At 35.0% G+C, this 12,320-nt stretch overlaps 1 protein-coding gene across 1 annotated transcript; it reads right to left on the reverse strand.

The window, feature by feature from the left end:
- Positions 1-2,098: 2,098 nt before the first annotated feature.
- On the reverse strand, positions 2,099-8,465 carry LOC106707520 (cytochrome P450 4V2). Its single transcript, XM_045683911.1, has 7 exons — positions 8,408-8,465; positions 7,505-7,701; positions 7,288-7,351; positions 5,929-6,121; positions 4,661-4,812; positions 4,238-4,417; positions 2,099-4,167 (listed from the first exon to the last, which is right to left on the reverse strand). Exons 1-7 carry the CDS (start codon positions 8,463-8,465, stop codon positions 4,001-4,003), a joined length of 1,011 nt encoding a protein of 336 aa, XP_045539867.1. The 3' UTR covers positions 2,099-4,000.
- Positions 8,466-12,320: the final 3,855 nt, after the last annotated feature.

Here is a 12,320-nt window from a genome sequence, read left to right on the forward strand (position 1 = left end):
GGTAATTGTATTTGTTTAGTATTTTTTGAAGTATGTAGATTTTTTACTTAGTTCCAAAAAAAATAATAGACAAATTTGTTACATTAATGCGTAAACATTGTAAAGGTCTTGGAAATGTTCCCTCTATAGTTAACTATACTATGTCTGTGCGGATTATGTCTCGTGTTAGAAGCATGGATTATCGATTTACCCACTTAATATTCGTAATTTTTTTGTATTGACTTATGCTTTACTTTTATTAAAAATATTGAATGTTTAATTCCAACGGAATGTACATTATATTTACCTAAAATAAGTAATAGATTTACATGTCTTTTTATAACGTTAGTATTCTGTGATTGTTACGACTTTAATAAGTGTTTATACACAGAGGTGTTGGTGTTGATAAATTACATTTACGGTTATATTGTTTATACTAATAAATATTAGAATGGCTGATAAAATATCCATATACTATCAAAACTGTCGAGGACTACGAACGAAGCTTAACACTATTTACATGAATGTGTTAGCGCATTCATATGACGTTTTGATACTTTCTGAGACCTGGCTATCAGCCGCCATAAGCGATAGCGAAGTTTTTGATTCACGCTACATAGTATTTCGTTGCGACCGCAACTACGCTGCGACGGGCAGGCGCGACGGTGGCGGCGTGTTGGTGGCCGTGCGCCGCGGCCTGCACGTTGAGCGCTGCTCGCTTGCACTTACCTTAGATGATAATGAATCACACAATTCACTGTCGCCTTTTATTGATTACATGTTATTAAATATTAAAGTGGGGACAATATTCCATGTGATTTGTGGAGTTTATATTCCACCAAATCAAGATTTAGCTACTTATAAAATATTTTTAAACTTACTACAGTATTATTTTAATAATATACAGAATATAGACAAAATATATATCGCCGGGGACTTTAATCTACCTTATATTGAATGGAGCGATCCCTCATCTCAAACATACTCGCTGCCATGTGACTGCCACAATGTAGTAACTAACACTTTGAGTATTTTTGTTCGTGATACGCATACTAGACAATATAATTATATCAAAAACAACATGGGACGTATTCTGGACTTATTTATTTCTAGTGATGATACATGTTGTTGCGAACCAGTACTAAATCCATTGGTACCCATTGACATTCTTCATCCTCCCTTTCACGTACTTATATCACGGGACCGCCACCGTAAAACTATGCAATCAGAGTCAACATTAAAATATTATTATTTGGATGCAAACAACGCAATAATTAATGAAACTATTAACAGTTATGATTGGTTGGCAGTTGGCAGAGTTACCCTGTAAATTCAGCGTGCAATGTCTTTTATCTAAAATTAAATGAAATCATAAAAGCCCATGTACCTATGCATTATCGTTGTTTTCGTTCGAAGTCCTCATACAGTTCATTATTGCTAAAATACGATCTGGCCACGCTTGACAGGAGACGTAATCTTTTGGATGTTATGTTATTGCAAATATCGTGCATCAAAAATTCAACTGCATGGAGCTTACTAGACAAATACAATTACATGTGCCAGCTCGATCATGTCATATTCGTGGCACTCTTAAAAGTGTTCTGTTCGCACTAAAACGATGTAAGACGCACGCAGGTGAGCGTGCCCCCTTGTGGTCTGTGAACTGATCATAGCCTTCATAAACTTCATTAATTTTAATTGTTTTAAACTGTTTGATTGTATTTAAACATTATGTCTCAACTTAATTGTAGTCTATTATTATTATTGTTTCTTTCCTTTATTTTTAGTTACTGTAGTTGTGAACAACGATGTTGGGTACATAATTACATTGTATGTCTTATATTTATATTATAGACGTATATCTATTATGTAGTCGTTAGTTGTTCCAAATAAATTAAAAAAAAAAAAAAAATAAATAAATATTTTCCGAATCATTCCTTAAGTGTCTTTTTGGTTTGAGAGTGATCCCATCATCAACATCTACCATTTCAAGAGTTTTCACTGTCGTATCAACTTTGTAACAGTATTGAAATACTTGTTGATTAAACAAAGATACAATAACAATATTGTATGTATTTTGTAATAGTACATAAGCATAGAAAATTATAACCTTGTCGGTTTCAAATGTATATTATAATCTGTATAGTCTATATATTCCCACAAGGATCTTATTTCAGTTTTTGACAGTGACGTTGACCGTCTACAAATAAGGGGTTACCAGTATTTTCTAATTTCTTCCGAAAGTCATCAACTCCCAGTAATTGATTTATAACTTACGACATTCTCGTAGTAATTCCTTACAATCATATAAGTATATTAACCTACATGTGAAACCATCATGCGTAATATTTTTATGGAATTAAGAAATTATTCAAATGACAAAAGTAAACCGTGTAGCTGCAGCTCCCTTACTGGTCAAAATATGATGCCAACAAGATGGTAATGTTAGTTAAATATTTTCCTACTGCCACGATATCCTATATGACAAGGACCTGGCGTGCGGATAATCGTGAGGGTTTTCGCGGAAGATCAGCTCTGAGTGCACCAGAGAGGAGCACCCAGCATACAAAGCTGAGGGAGAACCCTATTTGGTCAGCATTGCAACGCCCATTATAAATATATTCCAATATAATATATTCCTTATTCTAATGTAATTGTGATTTTATTCTGTGTTATGTATATTTTGTGATATGTTTGTATTATGGTGTCAGAGACATAGCGCTAAAACTTTTCCATGACTATCTCACAAATCGCAGTCAACGTGTCAGGGTTGAAAACTATGTTAGTGACGATCTGAATCTAACCTACGGCGTACCTCAGGGTAGCGTACTTGGTCCTACCTTATTTTTATTATACATAAATAGATTGTGCCAACTGTCAATTCCAGATTGTAATATTCTAGTCTATGCAGATGATACTGTGCTTATTATAGACGGCGTAACATGGGAATCTGCACATCGAGCAGCTGAAAATGCAATTGGCATAGTCATGGATTGGCTATCATTAAACTTGCTTACGCTGAATATAAGTAAGACCCACTACATCGCTTTCTCAGCTAACTCTGCTACACAGCCTATCATGCCGGATGTAAAAGCACATAACTGCCACTCCACAGGCACCTCTTGCCACTGTCCTTCCTTACATAGAAGCTCCTGTGTTAAATATCTAGGTGTTTACATCGATAGCACATTGAGTTGGCAGAAACATATCGATGTGACTGTGTCGCGTGTTCGCAAAATTATGTTCCCTATGAAAAAATTAAGAAATGTAATTGCAGGCCCCTTGCTAAAAACTGTTTATTTTGCTTTAGCTCAGTCACTCCTTACGTATTGTATATCTGCATGGGGTGGAACATATAAAACATATTTACTTCGCCTTCAGAGGGCACAAAGAGCTGTTCTGAAAGTCATGCTCCACAAACCGTATCGGTATCCGACTACCCAGCTATACAAAGACATTTCAGTACTCACTGTTCGACAGCTATGTGCGTTACATATCACCTTACGTGTACACTCAACACTTTCTTATGAACCAGCGTCATTTAAGAACAAACGACGTAAGCATCTGGTTTGCCCTCCTATAACTATCAAAACTGCTTTAGCAAGCCGTAGTTACCCCAGTATCAGTTGTCACCTTTATAACACCATCAATAAAGCTTGTAATATATATCCCCTTCCCTGTCTTAAATGTAAAAGAACAGTAAAATGTTACCTGCAACAATTAACCTACGATGAGACTGAAGAACTCTTTACATTTGGACCTTAGTGTACTTTGCATTCGTTATTCGCATATTATTGCAAATTAAAAAAAACATAACTATAACTACAAATTAAATGTCCAAAGAACTAATATCGCTTCAAAATTACCAAACAAATCAAAACCAAATATTCGCAACATATTATGTAAATTGTCGACGAGGATATCGTTTATTACGCGTTTGGTTTGTTTGTTGGCAGCGCAGTCAGTCTATTTTTTTGTTTTTTTTATTAGCAAATAAAGATTAAATACATGTGTCACGAATTCAGAAATTCACATTTTCTCTCTTCTCTATGGATATGAAGTGGCCGCATTCGGGTTTGAGCAGTACGTCACATTTTAGTATCATCTTTTTGTGGTCGGCTTGTACTCGGTAGTGACGTAATAGGTGAGCCAATGTTGTTTTCATTGATGAATACGCATACGATTTACCTGGAAAGTGACATTATTATAACATAAATTGGTTTAAAGAAGTTTAAAAAAGTTAAATTTAATCACTTACCAATACAGATCCTCCTGCCAATATTAAATGCGGCAAAGGCGTTGGGACTGTGTGGCAGAGTCGCCGGGTCCAGCCAGCGTTCGGGCTTGAACTCCTCGGCGTCAGGTCCCCACATGGCGTGTCTATGGACCCCGTACACTAACATAACGCACGTGCGACCAGCGGTTAATGTGTAATTCTCTGGAAGAATTAAATTAATGAGTAAAAGTAGCGAGTCAGTGAGTGAGCTTAAATCTAAGTGTATCACAGAAAAATATGTTTTTTTACCTCTAACCATGAGACTTTTGGCGCTTCAGTGATTGAAAAATAAGTGACTAACATCATGTTTGTGTCAAATTGTAAATGATTTCTATAGTTCGAAAATTAGGAAGATCATGAACTAGCAATGTTTGCAATTGTACGGTGATATGAAATATTACTCACTTAGTTTGACATTTCTGTCAAGCCACCTCGCAGTCACAGGCACGAGGGGGTACACCCGCATTGTTTCCTTCAACACGGCCTCTAAATATATTAATTGAGATAAATCTTGCTTTGTCACATCTCTGTCATCGTTCCCGAAAAAGTCGTGTAGCCTAAAATCATACTTCATAATAATATTCTAAATGGAAGAGTTTGCATGGACGTTACAAGCTATCTCCAGAACGGCTTCTTGAATTGATTGATCTGGTTGTTTGTTACATGTAGAACACTATGTAGGAGAGCACATAGTCTACTTATTAAGTTATTTTTATAAATCCGCCCTGACAAAGTCGCAGGCAAAAGCTAGTTGATTTCGCATTTACCGCGTGAAAGGTTAGGTTAGGTTAGAAACTTTAGATTACGCACCGTCAAGTCGGCGGCTGCAATTTTTATGGCGAACATCTAAGGACTTACTAGCCAAAGTTAAAAGTTGCGGGAACTCGTAGATTTTTAGTTATTGAATAAATAAAATCGCATTTTAGGTTAGATTTTCCACTACTTTTGACGTAACTTTGACTTTTGTATTTTAGTCTTTACATTCTGTATTTTGAGGTCAATATATTTCTTAATTCAAACTCTTGCCTCCAGACCTTTACAGAATAGATTTAAAGATCATCATTTATAGAATCACGAAATAGGTATTTGAAGGAAAAAGTGTCATCAACACTTTTAAGTAATAAATTTAAAAGATAGACAAGCAGGAAAACGTATTGCGCCGGACAATCAGATGAAAAGCGGATTTGCTTCCACTTCACGCCTGTCTTTGTGGTCGTGGTATTGCATCGGGCAAGCCGTTCCGTTCGTGCAACAGATGTTACATAACAAAGCATATAGCTACAATTCTTTCTTTTATCATTTTATATAAATATACTATTGTTTAGCCTACATTAGCCAAGAAAGAAAAATTATCCTTTTATTTACCGACTTTTTGGTACGTATTACTAAGAATAACGCAAAACTCCTTTTCAGTATTTAATAAAATAAAAATGGGACCATACAACAAGTACCACCTATCGAATAAAAATAATTATCGAAATCGGTGAATCAGGAACGGAGCTACGAGTTAAAAACGGCTTTAAAAAAAACTACCAGCACGCGGCCATAACGCTTTTTCGTGACAGAAAAATTTACAACAGTACAGGATTCGAACCCACGTTCTCGGCACCTTTAACTATTAGGCTATGGGAGAATGAACACAAGAAAGATCTTTGATATAAGTATAAACTTACTCTTCAAATATTCGCTTCTGCACCTTCGGATACGATCCAATCATAACTAAGGTGAACATAAGAACATTAGCTGACGTTTCGTGACCTGCTACTATCATGGTGTCTACTTGTTCTCTTATCTCCAAATCGTTGAACGCTCCTTTCTCTGTAGATAATTCTAGTAGAAGGTCCAAAAACGCCTTGAATTTTGTACCTAGAATTAACACATAATTTTTGAAAGGGGAAGCGAATCTTGGATTTTGGGAATTATTCTAGCCCGGCAGCTTAACATGAGGGGGAGAACTTCCTTACATATTAGGTTATGGAAAAAGTATCTTTGCAGTATTAAAACATTTTTAATATAGTTCATTTACATTTAACTTAAGTATATAGATGCCATTTTGTTCGATAACTTTTTGCAATCATGTAGGTAGAGACCTGATTCCATTGCTATAGAAATTTAGGGAATTCTGATCAAAAAACCAAGACAGAGTTTTGGCAGTCAGTCAGAGACAGTGCCTTAAGGATTCTTAAGAGACCGAAACAGGTGGAAATCTAAAGGTGCAAAGTCAGGCCTTTTTATTTATACAGTTTAATACTTCGTGACTTTTAGAGAATTCCATAAAATGGTCGAGCGCGCTATTTTTTTCTTCATGGAGGAAATCATTCAAGGATCACCAAAATATAATATCTGCCGATTTTCACTACGAGCGGTCATTAAAAACTATATACATTTATACGAGGAAACTGACTGAATATTTTTCAACGCACAGTCAAAACTACTAGAGACTTGAAATGTAATATAGAGCTTTCTGTCACTACATAGGCGACTAAACAGAAAAGATTATACCAAAATCATCCTCTGAAGATCCAAAGTGGGGATCTAAGATTTGTATGGAGCAACGTTATTCCTTCTGCAGAATTACTTGCAAATTGGCATACGCACTTTTCAGCACTAATAATTAAATACGTCTTTCAGATTTTTCTTAAATTTACACTTCAAAGGTCTAAAAAGGGGTGGTTTAAGTTCGTAACTACAAACATTTTTCACAGCATAGATACGAGACCTAGAAACTTAGAATTTTGCCTGGGTCTCATTACTACTTGAAAGGAGATTAACAAAGGAACTTTATGAGGCAAAAATAATTTTCGGCATAGGTCGGGTCCATGCTAGATGGACTTATACCGTTCTAATTGATGAAATACTCAAGAAGGGTATTAAGAGCACCCCAAACCGACGTGCATGAATGCGTAGATGCCTAAATAAGAAAGAAGCAAGATAGGAGTGTCAGGACCGCGCCAAAAGGAGATCCATGGTCACTGTCTACCCTTTATTATGTTGTACGTAAAAAAGTATTATAAATCGTTGCTCGTACAAACCTGTCGATGCTTCTATTCCATTCTTATCATTGTTTACGTAAGCAGCTTTAAGTGTTTTTAGAACCTGAAACCAAATAAAACGTAGAGAATTTATTCAGGTACCAGCATCATTATTATAACAACCTTGTCTTTCGTTTCATTTTAGTTAACCTTCCATATAAAATAACTTCGTATTGTTTATTGGATTCGGTCGTAAAAGTCAGTACATCAAGTTTACCGTATTTGACATATTGTGCAGTATCTTCAGACATCTCTCCTGTTTCTTCTTCAGGTTTGACCAGTTGTACAAGAAGTCGTTGTGGAGCCAGAACTTCTGGAACCTCTCCACCATCACGTTGAACATCTGCTCCACCGCGTGCTCATATTGACTGTTGAGAACGCTGTTTTCGCTGAATTCAACTCCCAGAGCGGTTACTGTTCAAACAAACGTAGACATCATTTCGAGTTTCTACATCAGAAGAATCAAGAAGTAACACACCCGGCAAAAAATGGCACTGTTCTTCATTTTAGTTCTCTTACACCGTGGTATTAACGTAACGTCAGCTGTCATTCAACACGTAAACATTAGCTCCTCTATATAAGTATTTTTAATAAGTGTAAAAGGAGGAAATTTAGTGAAAATGTAATTTTAAAATATAAATAAGACTGAGATCTCTTAGTGATATCGTTATTTAGTGAAACAAATTAGTGAAAAGTGAAAATAATACACAAAACTTTAAATACTAGTGGCTACTAATGAACAGTCTATAAACTGATAATCGTTGATTAAATACAAAAGAAATAGAACTAGGACAAGTTTTAAATAATAATGTGATTGTTTCTCAATTTTGCGGAGAGTAAATTGTATACAAAACACTTAAAAACATTTTTGTCTCTTGCTACTACCTACACCGAAAAAAATATTTTCAGCGCCTGCCAAAATATTGAAGCAAACTTTTGAATATAACTCAATGATAACTTTAAATCAAAGGCAGATGGATATGTGATCGAGAGAATACTCCAACTAATTTAATATTGCTAAAATCACTTCAGCTACATAAAAAGTAATATAAAATGAAAAATTAAAGTACGAGCTTAGATAATATAACCTTTCGAAGAAACCGCATCATAAAATCTTTACCATCGACGGACTCACTCAACTTGTCATACGGCTCAACAACATCAAGCCAATACTCCATAGGCTCACAGGATCTGGAAGGTACCGATCAAAATGATACAGAATTACTCAGAGAACAAATAGAAAAATTAAGCAACGATCTACAAAGTGCACATAATGAGATACAAATTTTGAGTACAGAAAATAATGAACTTAAACAGCAGACTATGGAACAACAATTGATAATAACCCAATTTAAAGATGTTTACGGTTCACCTAACCCTAAGAACTCTACACAGAAGAAAAAACACAAGAAGAAATCCACAAAATCCCCACAAGCCGAAAACGTCCTTCGGATAACATTATAGTTGAAAAGGATAATAATAATTGTAATAACACATTATCTGGCGAAACCATCATCTGCACCACGGAAAAAGAAACACAGACATATACACTAGGAGCCCAACAATCAGACTATAAAGACCCAAGCAGATCGGCACATAATAAGCAGAAAATTATAATCTTAGGAGATCAACAAGCCCGTGGCCTATGTAAAAATATGATACAGAGAAGACAAAACAAATGGAACGATAAGTATAACATTACGTCTATTATTAAACCCAACGCAACCAGCACACAAATTCTAAGCAGCTGCAATGATGACTTCCTTGAACAGCTGACTCCTAACGATATTATAGTGTTAATACTAGGATCAAATGATAAACAACCTTATACATTTATGACTGAAATATGTAATGCATTATATACTTAAACTACGTTCTTATACTGTATTTGTAACAAATATTCAATATAATCCTTATCTAAACAAAAATATGTTAAATAATAACCTAGAACTATTAACTCAAAAGTATCATAATTGTAAATACCTAAAAATATACAATTCATATAAATACTACATCAATCGCTATCCTACATTGACCCACAGGGAGAAGTACGTTTTATATCTAGCTCAAAAACTGAGTATTGAAATTGATTATCAACAATATTACAATGAATTCCTCAGTAAGTACAAACATAAATATATCAATCGTAAACATCATAACACGCAAAGACAAAATACAACAGCAAAAACATTAACTAACCTTACACAAACTAAAATTACAAATTATTTTAAAAAGGAAACAAAAGTATCCGAATCTAAGAATACTCGATTATTTCGTAAAACCAACTAAACAAGAAAGTATAACTTTAATTCATCAGAATATTGCCGGAGTATTAAATAAACAAGAACTTATTGAAATAGCTCTAACAGACTTACAAAAGGAGTTAGGTATAATCGATATAATATGTTTCACGGAAACATTTCTTAAGCGGGGTACAGAATCAAACCTTAAAATACATAATTATAAGTTAGTATCATCTTTCTCTCGGAATAACCAAAGGCGCGGTGGTTCATGCATCCTAATCAGAAATAATCTACAATACAAAGAAATAGGTAATGTAATTCCTCCAATCCCACTCCAATTTGAATTTTGTGCTATTGAATTATTAAAACTAAACCTTATTGTCGTATGTATATACAGAACGCCATTAGTTGATGCAACAGTATTCCTTAATTCTCTTGAACTACTCGCTACTACTCTATGTAAATATAAAAACAAGAAAATTATAATGTGCGGTGACTGGAACATAAATATTAGGTCCTTACATATGAAATTGGCGTTTTGTATGGGAGGAACAAAAAGTCGAATATTTTTTTATATAATGTATTTAATTAATCAAAGTATGAACCATTATTTTCTATGCACTTTTGCCATCTCATAGGTAGTTCATTGATCCCTTTACTAAAAAAACCAGTCGGACGGGAATCAATAAACTCTTTGAAGGCGATTTGGACTGCCCCATCGGAGTTGAATTTTTTCCCTTGCAAGAAGTTATCCAAATTTCGAAAAAAATGGTAATCTGTTGGAGCAAGGTCCGGGGAGTACGGAGGATGTCTTAGACTTTCCAATTGAAGCTCTTCTAATTTAGTAGCCGTCTGTTGCGCAGTGTGTGGTCTAGCGTTGTCGTGAAGCAGCAGTGGCGTGGAGCGAGTGACCAGCCTAGGTTGTTTAGCCGCTAGCTTTTCCATCATGGTTTGCAATTGCTGACAATAGACATCAGCCGTAATAGTCTGGCCAGATTTGAGAAAACTGTAATGAACAATACCGGCACTAGTCCACCAAACGCTTACAAGTAACTTTTTTGGGGTTAATTTTCGCTTGGGGCAGGATTTGGCTGGCTGGCCAGGATCCAACCATTGCGCTGAGCGCTTCCGATTATCGTAAAGAACCCATTTTTCATCACAGGTAATGATTCGGTTTAAAATACCTTCATTATTGTGCCGGTTTAGTAATGTAACGCAACAGTCGACGCGCGTTTGCCGGTTTGCTTCAGTCAATTCGTGAGGTACCCACCTTTCAAGCTTTTTAATCTTCCCAATTTGCTTCAAGTGAATTAAAACAGTTTTATCACTAACATCGCAGCCTGCAGCTAACTCGGACGTGGTTTGCGATGGATCCGCTTCCACAATAGCCTTCAACTCTTCATTATCAACTTGAGTCTCAGGCCGTCCACGGGGCTTATTCTGCAGATCGAAATTTCCAGAACGAAAACGTTGGAACCAAAAACGAACTGTGTTTTCTTTTGCAACACGACCGCCATACACATCATTCACCCTTCGAGTCATTTCCGCAGCACTAGTGCCACGGCGGAACTCGTACTCGTCAATAATGCGATATTTTAAGTTTTCCATTTTGTAAAATGAGTGATGCAAACAGAAAAAAACAGAAGAAAAAAAACAAATGAATGACGGTCATCGAACCACAAATACATGAGTCTATAGCTGTACAAATTTGAATTTGGAATTCCTTACCAAAGAGGAGAAATTCGTGATTAAAGTGGCCAGTACGAAAAACGCCAATTTCATATGTAAGGACCTAATATATTAAAAAAAGACAAAAATACTGATACTTTAAATTCCATATTAACTAATAATAACTTTAAGAACCACATTGAAATACCAACACGGAAAAACGCATGCCTAGACCTCATAGTAAGTAACATACAACACACAAAAAGTGCACTTCATTACTTAGCTCTCTCAGACCACGAATCCGCACAATCAGTAAGAGTAAACTTAGAAATCGGCGGAAATATTCGAGAAAGTTCAAGTTTTTGGTTTAAAAATGTTAGAGATTTAAGTGAAGAAAATATAGCAAAATTTAATTATTACATTTCAAACCTATCCTTTTCTGAGGTATACAACTACCAAACAGTAAATGAAGCTTTTGACTCACTACATGAAACCATAACTCTTTTCTACAATCTATGTTTCCCTATCATTAAAGTTAAAGTCACTGGAAAAAATGTAAAAAACAGAGGATTAACAAAAGGCATCAAACGCAGCTGTATTAAGAAAAGGACATTATATCTTAAATATCATTTATGTAGGCATAATAAAAAACGCAATAAAATTATATATCATAATTATACTAAAATTCTAAAAAAATGTATATACAAAGCGCAACAAATAGCCAGCCTAAAATATATAAGAAAATCTAAAAACGTGTGTAGAGCAGCATGGCATTTAATCAAAGAGAACACAAATAACATAACATCCAATTCCGAAATAGACTCTATTGAAATTGACAATAGACTACATGATGATCCTAATAAAATATGCGAACTATTTAATAACTACTATATCTCCTTAACCAATAATAATCAAAATGTACATAGTAATAAAGTAGTAAACTCAATTATCCCGGAAAATCCAAAAACTATATTCCTAAACCCGGTAAATAACATAGATATTTGTAAAATTATCCTAACCCTAAAAAATACCAACTCTACAGGCTATGATGACATAAGCACTAAAGTACTTAAAAAATGCGCAACTAGTCTCGCTAACCCCCTAGCCCATATAATAAATTTA

This window comes from Papilio machaon, chromosome 24, assembly GCF_912999745.1.
Source record: "Papilio machaon chromosome 24, ilPapMach1.1, whole genome shotgun sequence".
In the NCBI taxonomy this organism is placed as follows: Eukaryota; Metazoa; Arthropoda; class Insecta; order Lepidoptera; family Papilionidae; genus Papilio; species Papilio machaon.